The sequence below is a fragment of the Seriola dumerili genome, unplaced genomic scaffold (genome assembly GCF_002260705.1).
Source record: "Seriola dumerili isolate Sdu_G_001 unplaced genomic scaffold, Sdu_1.0 BDQW01000068.1, whole genome shotgun sequence".
Classification (NCBI taxonomy): Eukaryota; Metazoa; Chordata; class Actinopteri; order Carangiformes; family Carangidae; genus Seriola; species Seriola dumerili.
The window spans coordinates 11,591,738-11,616,895 of NW_019174323.1; the positions used below are offsets into that span (position 1 = coordinate 11,591,738).

At 41.6% G+C, this 25,158-nt stretch overlaps 2 protein-coding genes across 2 annotated transcripts; both read right to left on the reverse strand.

Annotated features, from left to right (window-relative positions):
- Positions 1–2,128: 2,128 nt before the first annotated feature.
- On the reverse strand, positions 2,129–4,594 carry LOC111220246 (cilia- and flagella-associated protein 251-like). The gene is made up of 5 exons (XM_022743269.1): positions 3,620–4,594; positions 2,605–2,670; positions 2,428–2,499; positions 2,279–2,333; positions 2,129–2,169 (listed from the first exon to the last, which is right to left on the reverse strand). The coding sequence occupies exons 1-5, from the start codon at positions 4,340–4,342 to the stop codon at positions 2,129–2,131; spliced, it is 957 nt and encodes a 318-aa protein (XP_022598990.1). The 5' UTR covers positions 4,343–4,594.
- A 2,031-nt stretch (positions 4,595–6,625) lies between these two features.
- LOC111219808 (transient receptor potential cation channel subfamily M member 4-like) lies at positions 6,626–20,525 on the reverse strand. Its single transcript, XM_022742601.1, has 26 exons — positions 20,296–20,525; positions 18,819–18,880; positions 18,520–18,697; positions 17,871–18,051; positions 16,238–16,407; positions 15,917–16,094; positions 15,323–15,387; positions 14,972–15,205; positions 13,479–13,581; positions 13,248–13,369; positions 12,730–13,017; positions 12,492–12,593; positions 11,909–12,037; positions 11,598–11,727; positions 11,364–11,509; positions 10,970–11,082; positions 10,136–10,355; positions 9,695–9,810; positions 9,414–9,546; positions 9,135–9,309; positions 8,867–9,032; positions 8,581–8,762; positions 8,322–8,454; positions 8,161–8,233; positions 7,340–7,433; positions 6,626–7,200 (listed from the first exon to the last, which is right to left on the reverse strand). The coding sequence occupies exons 1-26, from the start codon at positions 20,353–20,355 to the stop codon at positions 7,169–7,171; spliced, it is 3,585 nt and encodes a 1,194-aa protein (XP_022598322.1). The 5' UTR covers positions 20,356–20,525; the 3' UTR covers positions 6,626–7,168.
- Between the last annotated feature and the right edge of the window lie 4,633 nt (positions 20,526–25,158).

Here is a 25,158-nt window from a genome sequence, read left to right on the forward strand (position 1 = left end):
AAAAAAAAAAAAAAAAAGGAAGGTATGTTAGTATGAGGTGTCCATCAGTGAGGAGAAGGTGACAGTGTCCCAGAAGTTTATATAGTAGGAGGGACATGCAATGGGATATGGGGTGGGGGATGGGGGGGTGGGCACTGTGTATACAACACTAGACCTGTATGCTGGAGACGTGCAACATGACCACAGGCTGGTCTTTACCTGGTAATGTTTATTTGTAACAGCTACTGTTGTTCCACACCAACACACACACACACAGAGACAGACAAATTAAATGAACCTGCTCAACACCTCACCGTGTTGTCTCAATGCCACACCTCATTACGCTCAGCTTTTCCAAAACAGCAGAGCACCCTCTGTTAAAATCAACAAGAATTTTATCCAAGTCAAATGACTCAGAGAAATTACTATGTCATGTAGAGAATCAGTAGTGTATGAATCAATAAGGCGGAAGGAAAAGAAAAAGAACCATTGGAAAATATCAAAGGAACAGAGGCACTCTGGTTTTTAGTCTCCTAGTATACTAGAAATGTGACAAAAATGCAAAAAATAAAATAAAATAAATAAAAACATTTCAGTTTTGTTTTAGGTCCGTAACTATAAAACATTATTTAAATGAAATCCAGAACTACCATTTGCAGTAGTAGGTCAAGAGGCCCCAGGATGGGATTAGACTCATTCTTCCAGTCAGTGAAGACACTTGTAAATTTCAAGTGTTTCAAAAGTTCACCAAGATAACTATCGGAGGCATCTCACCTCACCGCCGTGAGAAAAAAAAAAGAAAAAAAGAAAAATAGTAAACCTTGTTGCCACACTTACATTCAGTGGGCTGTATCAATATTTTCATATCAAAAGTCAAAAGGTCAACACTGCCCTGGCTCTGGCTTGCATTGTGTTGATTCAACGACACACTCAAGAGATTTTTCCTCCTTTTTTTGCCAAGTCACTGAGACCTTTGTTTGTCCTTGACACAGGAGAGAAGCTCACCTGAAAACCTCCCAGCAGGAACAGCGACCAGTAAGATTTGAGTGAACTCTCAGCCAGAGAGTTCACTCAAATCACTTCTCGTGAGCTGAGCAGCAGCTTGGCCTCGTTTGGTAATCAGTGTGTGATTGGCTGAACAACTGACTTCATTACTTTCCATCAGGCTGTGGAGGTCGCAAATCTTTCTAGAAATCCAAGTGCCAACTGAGCTGTGTGTGTGTGCAGCTATGTTGAAAAGATGTGTAGCCCATACGCTGAATCAAAACACCTGATTTTATCCACAGAGTGGTTTGTTTAAAGTTTAGATGGAGTGTTTTATTTTGAAGGCCCTTTTACCCAACTTATTGACATTTTGTTATTTAACATAAACTTCAGGTTTAGGCCACAAGTGTGAGTGCATTCACAAAAATAAACCTGCCTATTAGAAACTAATTGGAAGCAAATTTGTGACAGATATAACTTGTACTTGTACATATCAGCCACATTAGGCAAAAGGTTTTATAGATAAGGAGAAATTTATTGTCAGGTGAGAATCAGTAACATTGTAGTAAAATTGTACTGTAACATGTTACAAACTCAAAGGACTTATCTTGAGAAATGTTATATTTACATGTTACATGATTGGCATTAGACTTCATTTTTCTGGTGCATTAATGCAGACTCCTGCCACAAAGATAGGCCTATAAACATCTTGCTCAGCTGCAACTACAATAATGCTGCTACAAAAACAAAGAAAAGAAAAGAAAAAAAAATCTGAACAAATAATAGCCAGTGTACATTGAAAATATACAAGATGTAGGTCATTAAATAAAGGAAAAGAAATGAAATTCTTTAAGCCTGTAGTACAAGGGTATTTAAAAATCTACGAGTTAACACAAGAATAGGTTTTTCTGTCAGCTGTCAGATTTGTGAAGTTCTCAGGTGACTAGTGAGGTATGAGCAGCAGGACAACCAGTCCTGAGCGCAGTACCGCCTGTGACCACGTGATGGCTCCAAAGGACAAAGTATCCTGGGTGCTCAGAGTAGGGAGGCAACAGTCCTGCAAAACAAAGGCCAGGGCATGAGAAAGTAGACCACCGCTGGGGTTATGTGCCTACCTACTATTGTGTCATTAAATGGATCAGTACGCTGTGAGAAGTGAGGAGTCTTACTGAAAGAGGGACCCGGTTAGCTCATCAACAAGGCCACCTGAAAAAAAAAGCGACACATAACTAAAGTTAAGGGGTGCCAGCGCTGACAAAACAAACAAACACACAATGGTACATGCACAGTATGAATAATTACTTGCAGTATTTACCTGGGGTGCATATTGTGTCACACAGTATGGGGCAAAGGTAGCAGGATGAGCATCCCTGGAACACAAAAAGGGTTTCCATGAGGAGGCTCTCGTCTAAACCAAATGTTGTATATAATTAACAGTGTTTACAGGACGGAGAAGATGCTTACTTGGCAGTGCTCACAGTGATCTGACTCATCTCCCTCTTCACAGGGACACTTGTCACAGTTGTTAGAGCAGTGCTAACAAGACAAAACACACACACACAGTGGACAGTTGTGTTTATTAACTCATATACTAGACTTACTAATAAAGAGTGTCAGGGCAGTCCCTCCACATCGTTTTACCTCACAGATGGAGCACACGCTACACAAAGAGCCAGAGTGGAATTGCGGCCTCTCAGTGGCGGCCTCCTCTTCACTTGCGTCCTCCTGGTTTTCTGCCATGTCGTCAGCTTCAGGCTCATCTGCGTAAAGTCAGCAGAGTCAACGACAAATTAGGCTTCTATATCGGCCAATGTTAGCTGCAGATATATATATATCAGTGTGTCCTTATCAGCTGATAAGTAAAAAGAAACTGTAAAACAAACATATCTATTATTTTTTTTAAAAATCTTATTTTTTATGTTATATGTTTATGTTAACTCCCATATATAAATATTAGTATCAGCCCTCAAAAGCTAGTCTAGTTTGGGCTATAACTTCTCCTTCATGTAAACCTCCCTTTTACCACAGATCATGTTATTAGTGTCAGGTCGTGTTAAATGCTAATATGCTCAATATTTCAAGGGAGTCAGCTGTGAAACTGGAAACACTGAGAAAGATATGTAGAGAAGACCAAATGTGCAGGTAGGTGCAAGACATAACGTCCAAGTGAACAAAGTTCCTCCACCACAGATGAATTATAACCAAACATAACGGTTGCATTGTGAGGAATAAAGAACAGCTTGAACAGAAAAACCACTTGGGACAAATTAATGGTCACTATCACAGCCAGTGATCAACAAGTGTTTAGCTTTTCTGAACTTACACTTTCACAGTACTGGTTTTGTCCCAAAATAGCCACATTGGCTTAACAAAAGGCATGAATAGTTAAATACTTCTGGGTGCCAGCTACACCACAGATAAGCCAGTCTATTTTAGGACTGATATGTATGACAGTGATCCTGCAGTAGCTGCAGCTAAAATAAACAAAGTCAGAGAAGCTACTTTACAGTCAAGATTTGCTCGAGGGGCCCAAGAAAAATAATCATTGGTCATATTTTATACCAAATTACTTTGTTTAAGTTTCATAAACCATCAAAATATTTAAAATCTCAATATATTGAAAAGTGGATTTACCGTCGTCTTCCTCTGCTCCAGCTGCATCCTCTTCCTCAGACTCATCCTCAGCAATATCCTCCTCTTCCTCAGCATCATCAGCCTCCTCCTCCGCAGCTACCTCCTCTCCTTCAGAGTCCTCCTCCTCCTCCACATCTTCATCAGCATCCTCCTCCTCCTCCTCCTCCTCATCTTCCTCCTCATCTTCCTCTGCTGCTGCCTCATCAGCCTCTTCTTCTTCTGCATCATTCTCCTCTTCCTCGTCTCCAGCCTCTTCCTCCTCCTCAGCAGCCACCTCCTCTCCGTCTTCCTCAGCAGCCTCGTCCTCAGCGTCCTCCTCCTCTTCTTCCACAGCATCTTCCTCCTCCTCTTCATCTTCCTCAGCAGCCTCTTCATCAGAAGCTTCCTCCTCTTCCTCCTCCTCCGCTTCTTCATCAGCAGTCTCCTCTTCCTCCTCCTCTGCTTCTCCTGCCTCCTCTTCTTCCTCCCCATCTTCCTCCTCAGCCTCCCCTTCTTCATCCTCCTCCTCATCATCTGATTCTTCTTCACCTTCCTCTTCTGCTACCTGTTCCTCTTCCTCACCAGCGCCATCATCGCCCTGAGTAGTTTCACCTTCCTCTGCAACGGCCTCCTCATAATTTCTGGCATGGAGGTCTGCCTCTGCTTCAGCCACGTCCTGGGCACTCACCACCCCAGAAAGCGGCACCTGGGACGGGCACAGGAGCACCAGCAGGAGCCCCACTACCCAGCCTTTCAAAGATGCCATCTTGGAAATTTTACACAGCTCTTCTTAGCTACAAATCCAGACTGGAAGAATGTCTTTTCCCTGTTTTTCCCACCAAAAACCAAAACAATCGTTGGGTTTTCAACACTTAAAAAACATAAAATCCACAGGAAACGCAACAGAGTTTCAGAAGATTGAGGGATATTATTCAGGTCTTTGCTCCAGGCCACAGACAGAGGGGGAGAGGAGGGCCGTGTTCACAAGACTGACAGAGCAGTGTGCCAGCCTTGTGCTGGGAACACAGAGGACACAGTGGAAGCACAACGGTGTGTGTGTTGTAGTTGTGTGGTTGTGTGGCTCTGTGTGCGTGAGTGACAGAGGCACATGTCCAGGAAGAATGCTCCTGATGCCCTTAACACAGTGTATTAGAGAGGTGGGCGTGTACATATGGCAGTCGGGGGTTTTTTGGACTGCAGGAGGGGTGGGAAAAAGAGAGGTCAAAGAACATATGGAAATGAGAGGGAGGGGGAAGTTTAATTGTTGACATTAAATAATTCAAATTGAAGATGAAGTTTTCCTTTAATATGACCATTGTAGTTGTAATGCTAAACTTCCAGGAAAGCAGCAACACTTCATATATATATATATACACATACTGTATATATGTATATATGCGCACTTGCATGTTTATGAATTTTCATGTCTGTTATTTATCACTGCTATTATTATTTTGTTTCATTTATTTATTTATGTATAATTCTAATTTCATGTAACAGTGACCCATGAAACTTTCCAATGTCAGTAAATCCCCCAAAGAAATGATCCACATCCATAAAACCTAGTCCAGTAAATAAATAATTAAATAAAGTTAAAATCAAACTGATGATTCTAAAGTAAAGAAGTTCTAAACACATTCACACACTCCAACAACTTTGACTTTGCTGTATATTTCAGCCCAGTAAAGCTGCTTGAAGTGTAGTGAAGTTCACCAATACTCCCCTATAGATGAATATACCATTTAATGTGGTTGTTACTCAGGGCTGCATGTGCACACAACTCTACTGCAGATTTGAATGCACATGCAAGCCTCACTGAAGCTCAATGTAATAAAAAATATTTGGAATGACTTGCAAAATGAGGGAATGTAATGCTCTTTAAATTACAGATTATGAAATTACCACAGGCTTAAACCAACACCTCTGAGACACAGTCTCAACAGCGAAGGTAATATTTGCCTGCCATTCCCAAAGCAGAGCACAGCATGTCAGGATGATGTATGGAATGGACGTAAATAGAAGAAAATGGAGGTGATAGTGGTCTGCACATGTGCAGTGCGTTAGACGCAGACGTGGGCAGCTGACATTCCAAAGAAATGGTTTACATCTGAACATTTTTACTCCAGGGTTTTGATTAAGAGAGACAGGAAGGAGATGTAGATTCAGAAGCCCTCTACTGTTGCATGGTTGTGTGAACTGAGAAGCATTTACATTAATATGACTGAGACACACAGACATGGGGAGTGAGTGAGACACATAATCACTTACATAGGTGAATGTTTCCACATGCAGCAAGAGGGCTGGACGGAAGAGAGTGATGACAGCGCCTCTCTCGGTGCGAGCTGCTGGTGCGATTGACAGGTGGCCCCGCTGGCTATTTACAGTAAAGGCTCCTTCAACAGCGCGGCTCCACTATGTGACCTTCAATAGAACTCTGGCATACTGAAAATAAGCACTGGTGCACTTTTCACATTATCCATATCCTCTTCTCTTTACAGTATATATATATACATATATGCACACACACACATACAATATAACTGCCTTGCTTCCAAGTTTTAGTCACACACATTCCTGGCAGAATTTCTTGTGAAATTTACATCATTTGATCGCATGTCTTGTTCATTTCTACTGGTTTGTTTGTGCAGCTCTCGGCCTGACACCAGAGAATGTCAGAGCCTCCACATGATTTATCATTAAACGATTAGTTTGACATTTTGGGAAATACGCTTATTTGGTTTATTGCCGACAGTCAGATGGTACATATGTAGCTGGAGCCAGCAGCTGGTTAGCTTAGCTTAGCATAAAGACTGGAAACAAGGGGAAACAGCTAGCCTAGCCTAAAGCTCAGTAATTAACATGTCATATCTTAAGCCATGCTAGCTGTTGCCCTGTTTTCAGTCTACGCTGTTTTCTGGCTCATTAAAGTTGTATTGATCTTTTCATCCAACTCAACAAAGTGAATACATGTATTTCCCTCATTGCATGAACTAGTCTTATTCCTGTAACAATAACATTAAACATGTATTCATTATATGTACAATTTATTGAACAGAATAAAATAATGTAGCAATACAAATACACAATTTAACATTTCAGACTGTTTAAAGCAACCCTTTAGCCAGAAAGTAACTGAACACAAAAGTGATACTATCTGTAACTAATGTAACCCTGGTAACAACATCATAGTTTGAATGTAACAATAAAAAACTATAAAAACCTTAAAAACAGAATTCCACCTGTCAGCTTAAAACTACAGCAATAAAGACATAATAGCATTGGTAAATAAAATACATATAATATATCATACCACATCATAAATACATGCTCTTGTCTTTGGCATTAGAGTAAGATAGATTTTACACTTAAATTATCATCTTTTGCATTTGCTCAGTACTGTAATAAGAAGTGATGTCATATGATATCTGTTCTCTTTTTTAAATTAAGACTCACTGATAACCTTTGGTGAATGTGTCCAGTCTGGAAAACACTGAGACTGGTGGGTGCGTGGCATGAGAGCAGCCTAAGCCAAAAGCCATCCAGTCTTGTCTTTTACTGACCCTGAGCAAGTGAAGGCATCACCGAGGCTGAATCAGGTGGAAGTGGAAGAAGAAGGGAACGCATCTGTGTAGAAGAAGAGGTACAGTAAGGTGGCAGGAGGGAGACGTTCAGTATGAATGCCTCGAGGCAAACACACCTGTGGCATTTGAACATGCAGACTTATTCTCATGTGCGAAAATGCATGTATGTCATTTGTAAGCACCTCTTAATGTCGGTGGAGGCCGGGGAGGTTTGAATGTGCTGCTTTGCGCCAAAGTTTCCACAATCCAGCTGAGAGCGTTTGAGCAATACTCCATCTGAAGAGAAGGAACATATTAAAAAAATATACTCTACTAGAAAACAGTCATTTCCAAATTATATATATTATAACACCTGGGGGGGGGGCATTATTTGGATAATGCCATACAGTAGGATTTACATTCAAATCTACCTTATTTATCCTTACCTAAGTTATAAACACTGTCTTTCTGAAACACTTGAGAATGGAGCAGGAAATGAGAATATCACACAGTCCAGTCTGAACTTAAAGGAATAGTTAGTTAGCTTTCTGGCAGATTGTTAGATGAGAAGACTCTCGTATCTGCCCAATAAATATGAGGCTACCGCTTAGCCAGCCAGTTATCTAGCTTAGCATTAAGGCTGGAGCCAGGGGTAAACAGCTGCCTAGCTACTTGCACCTCAAAACTAATTAACATGTTATATCCTGTTTCACAGGCTTTACAGTAGCTATATATTTACTTTACAGACATGAGAGTGGTACCAATTTTCTTATCTAACTCTCAGCAAGAAAGCAAATAACTATATCTCCCAAAATGTCGAGCCATTCCTTTAACAAATGTGTGATTTTCATTACCTAAACACATACTGTGACACAGTGTTGTAGTTGTCATGATATATAGTCACCCAGCCCTGCTATATGTAGATGGGTGACATTTTTGACCTTTATACAGACTAGGTTTGATCAGCCAACACAATCTTTCAACACCACGTATATACAAAGAAAACATTTTGATTTAACTTTACCTCATTCTCCAGAGCCCTTAGTCTGTGGTCAAAGTCTCTGCTTTCAGTCAGATGTTTAAGCACACCATCCACTCTAAGAAAGGAGATTTGCACCTCAGTATGGTGAAGCCAAAAGATAAGAATATGCTAATGTGTAGGAAGGTGTAGAAAGGCATGCTTACTTGACAGACATCCGCTTGAGCCTCTCGGAGTCGCTGCTTTTCTGGATCTTGGTCTGTGCAGTTAGGAAGTCCTCCTTCTGAATGGTTTCCCATGTCATTAGCCTGTTAGCTACTTTCCCTCTTAACTGCAGTACTGATGGAAAAGGCAAAGGTATTAATCAGTAGGCAAAGAGTTTTGATTTCAAACAGCATTTAATGTGTGTTGGGCAATAACTTTATCCCATTAATAAGACACACTTGAGACTGTTCAAATACTGACCAAAGTGGTGGATCTTGATCGAGGGCACCTTGCGGATGTTCCTCTTGATAAAGAGATTGATGTGAGAGAGGATGATGAAAGGGGGTGCCAGGGAAGGACGAGAGTGGTACTGAACAACCAGGTTGTAGCGCTGGAACTTCCAGTAGATGTCACTGTTCGCTTGCACTTCAGAGAAGGTGTAGCTGTGAGGACGCAATCAGGGTTAGAGAGTGTTGTGTAGAGAGATTGGCATGTCCAGTGTAGCCCCAGAAACAGAGTGACGGACACTACTCTCCTTTTCCGTTACCTAAACATGGCGATGAGCAGGTTGATGAGCAGGATGTTGGTGACCAGCAGATAAACGACCAGCAGAATTACCACCAGCCAGTTACTGTACAGTGTTCTGCACGGCTCTGCACCGCCATCAATCAATGTCACGTTGTGTGTGCAGACCATGCCCCAGTCCTTCCCCACTGGGATAGATATGAAAATATAGAGAAGATCATTTTAGCTAACTCTAATCATTGTGGAGAACTTTAAAGATGCAGCGGTTGTGCACACATAAACACTTATACCGTCTATCTCTTCCACGGGGATCTGTCCGAAGATGTGCAGATACGGCCTGTAGAAAACCCGGCGGAAGATGCGATCCAGGCGAGGGTCGTAGGAATAAAGCAAAGCCTGGTTGGCTACTCCGTATGCCATGAGCCACACCCCCAGGAAGAAGAGGAAGAAGAAAACATCCTTCATCTGAACAGGAGAAATCAATCATCTTGTTGTCATTATAATGCCCATGTCACACCGTATAATGTTGCTAAAATGTCATGTTATTGACATCTTTTGATATTTCTCACCATCTTGCCAACAATGATGATTTTTGGTCCCAGCTGTTTGTGAATGGCAAAGATGTGAATGAGGCGAAGGGTGAAGACCATGTAGTCCACACAAAGGACATCCCGACCAAATCCGTACGACCAGTGGAACATCCTACAACACAAAGAGAGTGAAGTGAATAAACTGTGGTGCGAGCAACGCCCAGTGACCAGCTTTTAAAATAACTACACTACTGAAAGTGAAGGGGGGGGGGCATAATCCAGTAACAACAAAAATATACATGTCCTGTGTGCAATCACACCTGCAGATTAGTCCTATGATGAAGAGCGTGATGGCAGTGAGGTCACACTTGTTCCACACATCCTGAATGTACACCCTGATCCTCTGACGCCAAGTCATCGTCCCCAAAAAGAAAGTCTAGGCGAAGAAAACACCAACTTAATAGATACATATAACTTAGGACTGCATTGTTTCCTATGTAAAGCACATACAAGCCTAGAAACAGAATACTGTACAGTGTTTTCAAGGATGAGTGAAATTCTTTTATTTTTTATTTTTTTATTCTATTTTTTACAGAATGGTTTAGTGTTTGGTGTGTCCAAATATATAACAAATACTTCTGAATCACTTCATTTAATCAGGCACTTTGTTTTGTTTTTTCTGCCTGTACTCCTGCAATTACAAAATGTAAAGAAGATGCGTCAAACACCAAGTATGACTCAAGACATCTCTCTGCACTCACCTCCCGGATCTCCTCACACACGATGGTGAATACCCAGAAGTACAGCACGTACTCGGTGATGGCCGGACCAGAGGGTGGAGGGGGCTTGAAGTCCACCAACAGCACGTAGGCGAAAAGCAGCAGGAAGAGGAAGTACATCAGGACGTTGCCCAAAAATGAGGTGACGGGGGCAAACCAGAACTGGCGCCATCTTGACACGATGAATGGACGCTTTGGTGGTCTGTGAGTGAGAGGTATGCCTGACGGGAAGGTCATCGGATATGGATTAGTAGCTGATACAATAATCATTTCTGCAATCAGCCTTTCCTCTCCTCTGTTGTGCGAGTGACAACACTTTTTCCAGAGGTGCTGCGTTTAAAGAAGACTCACCTTTGATGGTTGCTGTCCGGGGAGTGATTGCGTCTTGTGCATCAGCTTCACTGGGACAACAGTGACACAAATTTAACAAATTAGTACACTACAACAAATGCAAAGCAGTGGGTCCCATTTAAAACTGCAAAGCCAATGGATCCCATTCACTTGCATTAAGATGACAGAAAAAACATGCAGTAAAAAGCAGACGCCTGAAGTTCTATATAATAGCTTTGGCTAATGTATAAGAGTATTACATGTGCTTGATGTCAGAGAAAGAAAAGATGGTGGTGCCATAGAGGCTGTCACTGTCCCGGCCCGGCCCGTCCTCATGAGGCTTCTCCTCTTCTATCTGCTGGTCCTCGTGTTTCCTACATACAAAGTGTAAGTTTGCGTTGAAAATCAAACTGATGACGGTTCTGGGATCTCAAAAAAAAAAAAAAAAAGCTAAAATAAGTCTAGTGTGGAATATGTGGACTTTACCTGAAGGAGATGAGGTTGGTGTAGCAGAGGACGGGGCAGAAGAAGGTGAGCAGGAGCTTCCACACCTCCGTGCTCCTCTTCATGTCCCCCCACCAGATCTGGGACAACAGAGACTGGAGGAGGAGAGACCATTCATGTTATTTGAAAATACGGTAACACTGTAACTCAGCTTCCCTTTACAAGTTTAAGATTTTAATATGATTCTTTATCAAGACGTGGAATTAAGTTTAGCTCACATACATCAACAACATACAGTTCTTAACATTTAAAACAGACTAAGCAGAAATAGAACAGTTTGAACTGGAACAATAAAGCAGTGACTTGGTTCCATTGTTGTCGATAACATGTCAGTCGAACACGTGTCAGTCGAACACGTGTGAGCACAGCGACACACCTGTACTCCGTCATGGCTGAAGAAGAGCCGTGCGTCAGCGCTCATGCCCATCTGGAGGCAGGTGGTACCGCCCCAGACTGGAGACTGCCTGATCAGCAAGGTGAAAGAGCGACTCTCATCGCTCCGATAGCAAGAGCTGAAGATGTCTGACAAGTAAGGAATGGATAGTCATCATACAATGGAGTCACTTATTGTTTAAAGGGACATCAGTGGTCGATGCATTCACGGTCTTACCATGTGCCAGGTTCTCAAACCTCTGGGCCAGCTCTTTCATGGACAGTTTGGTCTCATTCTCAATCTCCAGCTTGGACAGTTCTCTCAGGATCTTACAGCCGCTCAGAGCGCTCAGCACTGACTCCCCTGCCTGGGAGAAACAATGAGGGATATCAGAGAAACTCCTTTTGAAACAGGTACTGACAGGACCTAGAGCATTTTGCAATTAAGTCAGTATGGTCATAAACATTTTTTTTTTTTCAATCTGTCAGTTAGTTGGTTTTTCTGCAACTGCAAATATGCCATGAGCCTGTAAGTATCAAGAGATTTACCATCTCCCAGAAGAAAGTGGCCATATTGCTGCGGTTCTGCAGGACGGCCCAGATGAAAAGCGAAGCCCAGGGGAAGAGGCAGCGTCTCTCCCGATACAAGCAGTCTCCGCGGAGCAGCTTACTGGCGCGCTGGGGTGAATGGAAAAAATGAACTAAGGGTATATTGGGTCGAAGGTGAGAGACTAACATTCACTCGTGTCTTCTGAAATCATACAAGCTCATGATTTCATCAATCATATAAGCTTTGATATACATTGACAGACACTTTATTAGGTGCATGTGCAAAATCTAATACGATCCAATAAAAGAGCTCAACCACAAAATCTTCCGTTACAAAGATAGCTTTGCTCAGTTTTTGTTGACACTGTCAGACAGGTTGCTAATTCACCTCTATGTTTATCATCGCTGGGGTTGTCAAACATGACTACATTATATTGAGAGGCGTTTCTAATATTTTGCCCACGCAATTCTAAACATGAGGAGGGCAGAGTATTAGAAAAACACCTCTGACCGGATTAACAAAAACTGAACATTATCAACTTTATAAAAAGGTAGATTTTACGACTTTTACGGTTTATATTACCCGGAGAGCTCTCCTCTTGGATGTGATCTGTTCTAAGCCCAAAGCATCATAGTAGAATGGCTTGCAGACATCACCCATCAACAGCTCCAGGACGCTTGACACCTGAGGAAGAGAGGGGGTAAAAACACAACACAAGAGTGAGCGCAAATACAAGTTTTCTTCACATTATTTCTGATTTTATTTCAGTTAAACTAAAAAGCATATATATATATATATATATATATAAATTAATAAAAACCTCAAAAAGGCTGATTTCCTTCACTGGCCCGCTCTGCATCTTCTCTGCTCCCACTTTAGAAGTTGAGCCCTGCTGGTAAGACGTAGTAAAAATTCCAACCCGCTCCATGAGGTGGCGCTTTAGCAGATGGTAAAGAAGTGTCCCATCAGCCACTGAGTGGTAGAGGCTTTCCAGCCTGCCATAAGTCAGGTAGTCCAGGATGTTGAGGCCGTTCTCAGTGAAAAGACGCACAAACTGCGGCTTGTCGTTGATCAAGGCATCGGTCATTGAGTCTTCCAAGTCTTCGTACTGTATGAGTGGATGAAGGTGATTGTTTATTGAGCAGGTTTCAATACAAGGTCAATACTCCATTTCATATTTTTATTTATTTTATATCTAACGCCACTGCACATCACTTAAAGTATTTTATTTGACACAAGTGGTACAGTACAGCTACACTAGTCCATTTCCTTTAAAATGGTAGGACTACTGTGAAAGTAACATATGATGTGTTGTGTGTGTGTCCCCCCCCCCCTCACCCTCCAGTGGATGTCTCCATTGAAGAGTTCGCTCTTGGCAATGTCGACCCTGTTCCATGTGACCGCCAGCTTCAGCTCTTCATTGTAAGGGCTGGCATCGACTGACGCACGGTGCTTACTGGCTGAAAAACACAGAAGCACACCACAAACATCCAAATAAAGACGCGCTGCCATGTAAAACATTTGAACTCTTAATGATATGAATTAGTTAGTATTAGTATTAGTAAGTACCTCCCACTAAGGCTTTGAGCAAGACTGTATCAAAATCATTTGGGCCCTCCTGCTCTCCGTGGTAGATCGTAATCAAATCTCTGTTCTGGTAGATACTCAGAGCCTGGAGACAGATGAACGAATGAGGACAATATCTGGTAACACTGACAAAGACATTAAAAGAAAAGAAAGTGATAAAGAAAAGATTTGGTGACAGAGGGTACCGTCAACCCCATGACATCATTAAGTGCATGGCCGTCCCACACTGAAAGAGCAGCATATCAGACATACGAAGATTTCATCACGGCATTTGAACCTAAGCACCGACAGCAATGAGTAGAAATGAATAAGACGATCGTGAGAGTGTGACTCCAATCATTCCCCAGCTCACCAGATAGCGAGTGACAACACGATTGGATTGTAAGCGCTGATTACGTTACTGTTTCAATAAACATTAGGACACTGATGAGCCACACACCTCTGAGGCAGCATGTGATACTGGTGTTACATAAACAACACAGCTTCGTGTGATGAGCTGTGTAGCAGTAAAAACAGTTACATTTGCTTTTCAATGGACTCTTTTATAACAGAGACGTCACAGAGTGGAAAAAAGCTAAGAAACTTAACAATAGATTCGTTAAGCTAATGCAAGAATCTCGTCAGTTCCTGCCAATTGTCAAATTTCCATTTAAAACAGAGAGCACAGTGAGGATACTTTGGATACTGATATTGCATTCTGGAAATTTTCCGGAGTCAAATTCCAGTGTATTAGAGGGTGTTTTTTGGCTACGGATGTTCTCAGGAGACTGATACAGATCGAGTCAATTGCATGTTGTTGGCTATATACTATACAGCCAATCCATTTTCAGACTTTTGTGTTAAAAACAAAAAACAAAAAAAAAAACAACCCCATAATGCCACATTAAAACTGAAACGTGCTTCCAAATTACACACAGCTTGTGAGCGAGTGCATTGTGGAGAAGCAAGAACAAATGAATAACAGCCAGCAGTTTCAGGAATCTGGGACAAACTGAGGCCAGAAGTTGTTTGAGAAAGAGCCCAAAGTCTACAGGGCAACATGCTGATATTTTAACTGTTCTTAGAGCCTTAGCAGCAGTGGGACTAAAAATGTGAGCTTGCCCTGAGGGTTGTGCTGAAAAAGAGTCTATGGAGTCATAAAAAAATCAAAAGACTTCATCCACTTGGGAGCACAAACATGCTCAGCAAATGTATTGGCCATCTGCCTATTACATTATGAAGTATCTTGTGTGACTAAAATTGGAATCATGACCTTACGGCGTTAAAAAACAACAGATCAAAGAGTCACTGATAACATCTGAAAACCTCTGAGGCCGAGAATATCACGGTTAAATTTCACAGCCAGCCAGCCAGTAGTTGTCCACAACAAAACACACCAGCTGTTGAATATATGAGATGAAGAAATCCCTCGGGCCTGTTCTGTATGTCAATAACCGCACAACAATGACACGCAAGCCTCTGCCCAAAGCTCTTACTCGTTCAACTAGTTTGTCCGTCTCTGCTTCAGAAGGGAAGTACTTTTTAACCCGCTCTGCCACTCTGTCTTTCAGATCCACGCTGGGACCCGCCTCGCCATCACCCTCGCTGGAGGACTGGACCGTCGGGGCTGACGCCAAGTTCTCCAAGACATCACTCAAGAAGTCAGCCACGCCTCCTGAGCCCGCCAGCACCAGCCAGGGCATGTTGTTCTTCAGGGAAAGATCCACTCTCTGTCAGGAAAGGAGAGGGATATTTACTCATGGAATACAATGGTATCATTAAAAAGTAAATTTCATTATTAAAAGTGACCTAATAATTTCGTGGATCATAAATAGCACTGACTGTACCTCCAGCATGCTCGCCTCCCCAGACACCAGCATACAAAGGACAGGGATGTCAATGCTGCCACTGCCTACAAAAATGCAATCCACATTTTGTTTTTTTACAAATTCCTTAAGTGCATTGGTAAATTCAAACTCATAAATGCAGATCAGCACAGGAACAACAAGAACAGCCTGTTAAATTTTTGGAAAATCTCTCTGCTTGATTTTACATGTTGAGCTGTGTATCAAATTCATGCACAGGCATGCAACTGCTTTCATCCAGTGGATACCAAAGAATTATCTTATCATCACATGCATCAGTGAGGGATCACCACAAGAGGGCCAAATAGATTGAAACCAGGGTTGAATGTGAAACAACTCGTCGATCCGCTGTTTAATTTAGGCATGATCAGTTTTCAATGGTTGAATACAACATCCCATATCCAGTTCTACCAGCTGTTCAGATGAATAAAAAACAACACAACAGAAGCAAAAAATGGCGAAGCCTACTTCCTTAAGTCACAAGTGTCATACTCTTTAGCTCTGCCACAGCAAGCAATCTGTATCATCATTCTATATGTGATAGAGTAAATGATATTGCATTATGCCATCTCTCACCCCAGATGCCTGTGCGCTGGTGGGAGATGTAGTCCTCCAGTTTGGCCCTGAACCCCGTATCCCCTCCTCTGCGCCCCACACTCCCATCGTCTACCAGCAGGAAGGCCTGGTAGTTGTTGTCCAGGCAACAGGAGTCCCGGGTCGTATTCTGGACGAAGTACTTAGCAGGAAAGCTGCCCTGCAAAAGAGGAAGATTATTGCACAAATTTTAAAATCTGAAATTACTCTCACTTTTTAAAGCTAATATTACAGTGAGATTGTTGTAGGTATTTTTTTTTTAAACAGTGAAGAAATTTGTAAATATGTGAGTGCCAGTCCAACCTGAGGGTTGACGAGCTGCTGTCGATTGTGCACCAGGCCCCAGGGAGCGATGCCCAGCGCCACCACCTTGTTGAGGGACACCGACGAGGCTGCAGTGGCATGATCCCTCACCGCCTCTCCAACACATCTCCCTACACCCTCACGCAAGCCTGCCGTCAGGATCCACGCTCCTGGGTGGAAAAGTTAAACAGTGAATGCGAAAAGAAATTAGAAATTGTGGAATTTTACTAAGCCTGGACAATGACTGTCATTTCATTCCACAACAACCTCTGTACTAATATGTAAATCTCTGTCATATTTCACCAGATCCTTGAACTTAACTCTTAAGAAAATATAAATTCATACATCTATATTTGCATTTCTAAATTATTGTGTAATTTACATATTTGTACACATGCTTCCATCACTTGGCCTTTATTAATTTCTGCTTAGGATTTATTGCCAGTTCTGTTCACTTAAGTTTAACAAGAGCCATGTCCCTTACTACACGTTTCATTTAGGGTACAAAACAGGCAGGGACTGAATTGTAGAAAACAAAACTGATAACAAAAAAAAGAAACTGAAACCAGAAGGAAATGAAAGAAAGGAAAACACTTTGTGGATCCCAAAGGGATAAATTCAAGTGTCATAGCAGAGGAGATTGCATGTGTATGCTGATCTGTAAAAGAAGAAATTTGAAAGTTTGTACAAGAAAAACTCAATAGATACCATAGTAATGCAAACAGCTGTTGTATGTTTTTGTGTGTGACAACAGCTTTAACATTTCTGCAGTACAAAAGCAGCAAATGTGTTATCCAGCATGTTTATAATTATTCCATGTAGTACCCTGTGTCCATGCCTGCAGCTTATGTATGTTCATGTGTACGCCTGAATGTTTTTGCACGCGTCTTATTGTCTTTGCTTTGATCTGGGGCCTCTGAGAGAACAGCTAGTCGGCTGGAGATCAGTATCACCGTGTGCCACCTGCACTTGGCACAGTAGTCAGGGGGAAAATGGCCATTGTAGTATCAAATTAGGATCAGACCCCAGAGAGTCATGTAGTGGAATGGTACTGCATTTTTCCTGTTTAAACCACAATGAGTAGGTTCAATGTGTTCCAAGAAAGAGTCGACTCATTATTTTACATTATTAGTCAGTTCCTTAGAATTATTTATGGGGTTTGCGATTTGACTTCAAGCTAAAAATAAATAAAAAATATAAAACTGAAAAGTATGTCACTCTTTATGCTCTAATGTAAAGTAAAAAATGATCCTGTTTAAATGGTACTATATCTTGTAGTTTTTTGTTGTCTTGACCTCTAAAGAAAATTTTCATCTCAACATATAGGGGAGGTTTTTCACGGAAAGGACCGAAAGTAACTTAACCTGATGTAAAGTGTATGAATGTAAAGTTAAGTGTCATAATAGTATCTGTGTCCCAATTAAAAGGTAGCTACATCAGTCAAAACTGTCTGTAAAATCATGACAACTGCTTCACCAATTGAAGCTAACTGATATTATCAAGAGACTGTGAACAGTGTATATAGATGTAATCCTGTTAACTGGCTTCCAGCCTATGACCCACCTATGTAGAGGGTTTTTAAGTGGTGATTTAGTTACTCCAGAGTTACGGTTTGTTTTCATGATGCGTTTACCTGTGCTTTGTGAGGCTTTCACCAGTCCCTGCCTGAGGACCTCCCGTACCCAGGTCTTCACCTTTGTCCTTCCTTCTCCACCCACAACAGAAACCACTAGATTGGGCGCAGGCAGGCCCCAATGGGCTGTCATCAGGGTGTAGACCATAGACGGGGATGTGTCCCATGACAGACGCAGGAACTGAGATACCCAAGAAAAACAAAGTAGGCATTTGTTTGATTATATGGAACAATTTTTCAAAAGAGGGAAAACGAGCCAAGAGACAAACTAAGACTTCAAAAATAAAAAATTTTGATCACTTTAGTATGATAACACATCCTGAATTATACTACAAGAGTCTCCAATTTGTTATGCTAAACCAAATGAGCTTCTCAGCACAGGTCTGAGATCTCACTCTCAGTACAGGTATGTGTTTGTTTACTCAAGTGCAGCGGCAGGTTAAAGGTTAGGAAAAGCAACCGTGCAGACTACTACAGCTTTTGGTGTATTTGAACTATTATTTGGCCTTGAACCTTTCCAAGCATTTGTCTTAAACACTTAACACTAGCATAACACTGCAGATTTGATCACAAAGTCTACGACTATAGGAATAAAGCATTTAATGAACCAGTCGGAGAAAATTGATCAAGTTGACAGAAAAGCACCAACATGGCTATGCCTCTTGCTGGCTCCTGCAAACTGCAGCTCTCCAAAGGCATCAGTTGGGTACTCAGAGGAGTGCTGGGCGCTGTCCCAGTGGTTGACGATCGCCGTGCTGAAATAGTCACCGAGAGCCACAGAGGCATGGGCATCTCTCGCACCCCCACACTGGCAAAGCACACCATTACTGAGAGAGGTGAAAGAATAACACATCAATGTGAAAACATGATCGTCTTAAGATGCATCACCACAGTCATTAGAGAGACATTTTTAAGTCACAAAGAAATGTGCTCCAGGGTTCACAGTACCTGAAAGAATCTTCTACAAAGGTGGTGCACACTCTTTTCTTTATGATTTTGGGGATCCAACTCTGAAAACATTTTCAACACGTTAATAAACTGAATTTATGTGAAGGCTGTTTCAATTTTAGGAAGATCAATTCTGACAATCCCCTTGTATGCCTGGAAATCACATGGCTGCAGGGTGTAGCAAACTCTGGTTAAATGAGAAATGTTGACTTTGCCTCCGTGAAATACCTGATACCTGGCTGGTGAGATATGCTGCACCTTAACACCTGGCTGTGACTTCTGACGTGGTGCTGTAGTTTCAGCTCAAGAGACAGTGTGTGTGCACGTGTGTGGTGGGCACGTAGGTATCCTTAGTTCATTCAGTACATTCTGCAGGACAACTGCAAACCTACTCATCAAACAAAGGGGCCCCAGGAGACTCTTTACAACTAGAAACTGGACTGGACTTTCTTTACTACTTTGAAATGTAACTAACACCATGAGGAGTTTCTTTTAATTTAAAAAAATGAATTCCCAAGATACACTGTTGTATCAACAACTGTGTGGTCACGTGACCGTATCTTTCTCACAGGACATTTCGGCAGGCAAACATCAGGAAAACCATGTGCATCTGCTAAAAGAATGGCTCCGTTCCGTTTAGCTGTGCCAGCAGCCCTGTCTGCGAGCCAGTGGGCACAACACCTGAGCCCTGGAGCTGGCACGACTAAACGGAATGCAGCCATTATTAATGCAATGAATTGCACCTGTGCCTGTCATGTGAAAATATTTTTTTTTACAACTTTTACACCTGTTGTATTTTTATCCTTTGGAAGCTGGTATCGCGATATTAACAGTGATTTATTTCAGCTTTAACTCTGTAAGTATAAACCATATAATCTAATGGAGTGGTGAATATTATATAACCTTAGTTAGCTGGTGAACTGCTGGGCAATATTGTTATGGGCGGGTTCTCGTCTTTGTTCTACGGGAAGTAAACGTTGAACTAAAAAACCGATACGTTGGGAAACGTTAACCGGCTAATTAGTCGTTAGTGTTGTTGCGGAAAAAAAACAAACACATTGGACAGTTTTACAACTTACAACGCTAACGTTAGCTTAACTTCCGCTGGTCTGACAACTGACTACACACAGTGTCAACACACACGAGCAGAAACTAGCTGCCCTTCGTTACAACATGCCAATATGTTTACACACCCGGCCTCGACGCTGTTACAGAGCCTTAAGATTTCCAAGACCAGACCCTACATTGAGTATTACATTACTACACGACCATTTGAGACGTGCTGAATAAAGCAGGCTGTTAGTCCTTCGTCATCGTGACTCAGATCCAGAGGGAGTTACTGCCAGGCACAGCCTTCATTACAACTTGTTGTTTGTAAACTCCCTCCTTTTATTAATCTCTTCGCGACTGTAGCCTTTGGCAAAAACGCCACGCCATCACGAGAGTCACCGAATGATTTTACGGAAAGCCTACCCACCTGGTCCTTCTCAGATTTACGGATTTTGTCTCCGCTGTCTCCTCCTTCTGTGTCACTCATGTTCTTTCCCCTTTGTTGTTCGACTCAGTGGGAGATAGGGGGAAAGACTTCAGGATTTCTTTCTGACCATTCTCTAGTGAATAGGCTAATGTACTGGACTGCTGAAGTTTAACATGCCCGCATCTATGTAAATGCCATTTCTAAGTGTCTCTCAGCAGCCAGTCAGAGGAAACCGGGTTTGCAGAGCAGACACACCACACAGGTGAGGGTGTGGTTTTACAGGAGCCACACAGTTTGTAAATGCCATCCTCCAAACTTTGAAAATAGGTGGGGCCAGACAAAACTTCAGACATTTACTACCAGGGGTGTGAGCTAGGCAGTTGCTGATTATAATCCTTTTACAGCATGAATTAATCACAGAGTCAGGCCTGGATTACCAAATGGGGCAAATGCACCTTAATGGACCCCACACTATCAAGGGCAAGGACAGACAGATTTTTATAATGCAGAAACATTTTCAACATCAAATTTCAATCAGAATATTTGCTCATCTTATTAAAGTGACATACAAACTCAGAAGGAAGGACCCAAAAGGTCCCAGAAACATACTGTGCAGGGCCACAATTTATGATATGTGATCCCAAAGGCAATATCTAGTGTAAGATTGTTGTTTTGGGGCCCTCTTATTCCTTTTAAAAAAAACAAATGAAGGTGCCCATCTAAGCAGAATTCAAGCTGTTGGCATCAATTTTTCATTTTTAGTCAAGGCTCCCAGAGCAGCTTAATCCAGGTATACATAAATTATACTTCCACATACTTGTTTGATATTAAATATTTATTGTAAAATACATTTAAATATTGAAACATTTTTATTTTAAGAAGTAATATGATTAGGCATTTCACACAGCATTCAAACATCCATATTCTATGTGCTTCATGAGCATAAATCCATAACAAGTACCAGTCATTCAGAACATATAAAGAGATATTTGGTTGTAATTAGATGGAGACTATGTTGAGAACCCTCCACCTCCTTAGTCCATTACTGTTGCCATTCCCCTTGGCCCTATCTGCCGTATCCCCGTGGGTCGTTGGCCTTTTTCGACTCATCTTTTCCACTTTTGCTGAAGATGAATAAAGTGTTGGCCAGGTTGTGAAGCTGGCATGTCCCAAGCTGGCAACCACGCTGAGGTGCGCGTCGTGAACGTAATTTCACTGCCATGCTGCCAATGATAAAGAGGAGAAAAAACAAGGTTAGAAGTCATACTTTGGCTCTTGAAATATGACATAAACTTTATGAAATAAAAACTTTCAGTTTTCAGTAGAAGTTGAATTTCACCCACAGCATTTACTTCCTACATTAGGAGCCAACTACAGACCACTTCCTAGCATACTCAGTACAATACAATAAATGATACAAGAAGGCTAGTGTTTACAGCCACTCAGGGTATGTTTTGAATTTCTTGCACTTTCGTACTTGTGTTTCAGTGCATCCAGGTCTAGATGTTTGTCTTCTGAATGAAATGGGATGATCTTCAGTACTGGAGCATGCTCCTCCCGTGTGTCCTCTGACCTTTTCACCTCCGAAGCCTGAACAGTGTCCCCTGAGAGGACAGTGTTTGCGCCTGACCTGCGGGTGCAACAGAATGAGGTATTGATTACTGTACATTTTATGAACCAAACAAATCATACAGATGTAAGATACAGATAAACAAATAGGGAAGCCATTATTTCCTCCTGCCTAAAATTCTTTGTGTTTCCTTTCTGTCTTTGGCTGTATATTTACTGATGTTTTTCACTCACCTGTGAGTTGGTCTAAGTGGTGAGGCAACAGTCAAAGGCACAGTCAGCAGCAGCAGAACAGTTATCTCCATACCGCAATGGCCTGTGGGAGAAAAAGAATTAGCGATGCTGAGGAAAACAAATCGTCCTGACCAAACTTATTCCCAATAAATGGTTTTCAGAACTCAGTAATACAGAGACATAAGCGTATTTGACCAGAAAAGTCAATAAACATGTCTATCATGCATTAGAGACCTCTTCAAAGAATAATGAACCTTACCACCAAGAAAATGGAAAAACCTGCTGTGCCTTTTTGAGTAAACCATCAATCCAGATGTGCAGTTGTAGTTTCTTGTTGATCGTTGGATGCCCAAGTCTGTTATCCCTCTCCACCTCTGGCCCTTTATAGTGTGATAGCAGGGTGCGGGGGTGTGTCTGTAACAGTCATTAGACAGCCAGGCCAACTCCCACACTCATAATGAATCAGTTACAGTGGCAGTTTTATCCTTTATTTACACAAGCTGTGATGCTAACGAAAACAACCTTTTAACAACCAAACACTACATTGTACTTATACCTGCAGTGACCTTGTACGTTGTGTGATGTTTACACTGATTATTATGTTCACTCTTTGCCCCACCACCCCCCCCCATCCTCCACCCCTCCACATCCTCCTCCATCTCTCGCTCTCTCACTCCACTTGCTGCTGAGCAATTGTTCCAGAAATCATTCTTTCATTTCCATCACCTGCAGGAAGCCCGCAGAGCCCAAAATAACCCCAATTCTCCTCCAGGCTTTTCTTTATCGCCCCCTTTTTTCCTGTGCCTTTTTCCCTTGAGTCACTTTTGCCGTCAATGTGTTTATTCCTGAAATGTCCTTCACTCACCCCCCCTCCCGTACAGTGTTTGGGAAAACAAGTGCTTGATCTTACCCCTTTCCTCAAAGATAATATTTTTGATTAAATTGGAGCATTTAGGATTGGTCCGTGGTTCTATTAGCTCACCTAAAAATGGTCACAGAAACAAGAAATTATGAACTTTTCAGATTTGGCACCGAGCCACATTCTAACCTCTCTCTAGGAAATTATCTCATAATTCATAATCTTTGATACAAATCCATGAGCAGCCAGTGTCACGTTTTTCCAACATCCAGACGCGTTTTCTCTCAGCCTCTCTCCTTCTCTCTAAATCACAACTTCCCCTCTTGACTCCATTGTGCACCTTTCCTGTGACTACCATCTGTGCAGTTTGTGTTGTCAGAGTAGTGCACTGAGTCATCACTGGCGCACGTTCACACAAGAGCATTAGCAGTCAAATGATAAGGCAGTCTTATGATTTCCCATAATTAAGAACTAATTACACCAAGTCTTGTTTTATGAAGAGTTTCCTCATTGCTAACCAGTTCCTGAACACATGCTGCCTGGTTCTGAGCAGATAATCATTTTTGACAAAAAAACATGAGCAAGGAAACATTTTAAACCCAAGTAAATTTATTCTACATTAGAAAACAAAGTTAATGACGTCAATACGACGTCATTCAATAGTGTCCTGGCACTGAAATTGTTGACAAAGACTGTACATTAATAAACACTTACACTACATTATAGTGTCTTATAAATCATTTATTAGATGTCAACATATTTAAATGCTTAATAGAGAGGGTTAAAGTAAATAAGTACTGGGAACAAGTATTCTCCATAAACTGAACAGTCCATTCTCACTGTACACATATATATATATATATATATATATGTATATATACATATATATATATATATATAAATAGCTGATTCGTTGAGCACACTCAATACCTTAAAAAAAAAATTTGCATCATATAAAATAGTCACACTAGGTGGGGACTCATCTTATGAGAATATATGCATCACACAAATACACACACAGTGGATTGACCCTTGAAGGCCGACAGGGCTCATGACTTTAGGCTGCATACAGTATTTTGTGTCCCAGGTGTTGTGAGAGCAACTTATGATGTTAGCCTGTGTCAGAATGATTAAAGCGGATAGTCATGGTTTGCATACGTCAGTTCGACGGTTGTTTTCTTTAACTGTAAAAGGTCACTGAGGTTCATCAGCCTCTTGTATTCCTGACTTGTTGATATCTTGTATCTCATATGCGTTTACTTCCAGGAGAGCACTTTGTCAGGACTCCTCTGACTTTTCTCCTGCTATTGCTGACGTAGTGTGCATCCTGTTGTTGTAAGCCTGCAGCTACCAGCCAGCCACTTCAGCCTCTCTGCCCTGTTTCCTCCACCCACTGGGCACAAGAGTGAGCATCCTGCCAGGAAAGCCTGTCTTTCACTCACATATCATCTTCTCACAGTTTTCATCTTAGAGGTCACTCAAGACACTTCGCTACAAGAATGTAAACGTCTTTTTCAGCTAACCTACTTTCAAGTATCATACACTGACTGTAACTATTGAAAGTGGGTTTGCTAAACTTAAAACAAGAACGGCTTATTTACTGGAATGAAAGCAGAATATTTTATTCCAATATGTTTGCTGTCACCCAGTGGCACATACTGATTTCTGCTGCAGTTGCTCTGGTGTAGATTAGTGTCTTCTGTGGCTTATGGCTAGAGTACAATGTTAAAGTTTACTATGAACAGAAACATTTGATAATACACAGTTACACATACTGTATTATAGAAGATAAATAACCTCTTCCAAGTGAATTGACCATAAAAAATACCTCCATCTTGTGGGAGGAGACACAGACATTGTTATGATGATTGCACAAAATGCAGTTCACTGTGCATTCTCATTTATGAATGATTTTGCCAAATGAATATGCTGATGTTTTAAGATGTAAACTATCAGTTGAAAAATACTGATGTTGCCACAATGTTTTTCAAGTCCGGCTTAGCCATCAGTAGCTCCAGTGTGGTTATGCAACAGCTAGAGAACCGTGATATGAGCAAAATCTTAATGGTTTTTTTCTTGTCTCCTGAGCAATTAACAGATTTGAGCAAAAATAGTGTGTTAAAACTGGACAGAAAGAGAGAGAGAGAGAGAGAGAGAGATAGCTGTGCAGCACAAGTCTGGAAAACCTATGAAAGGTCGGA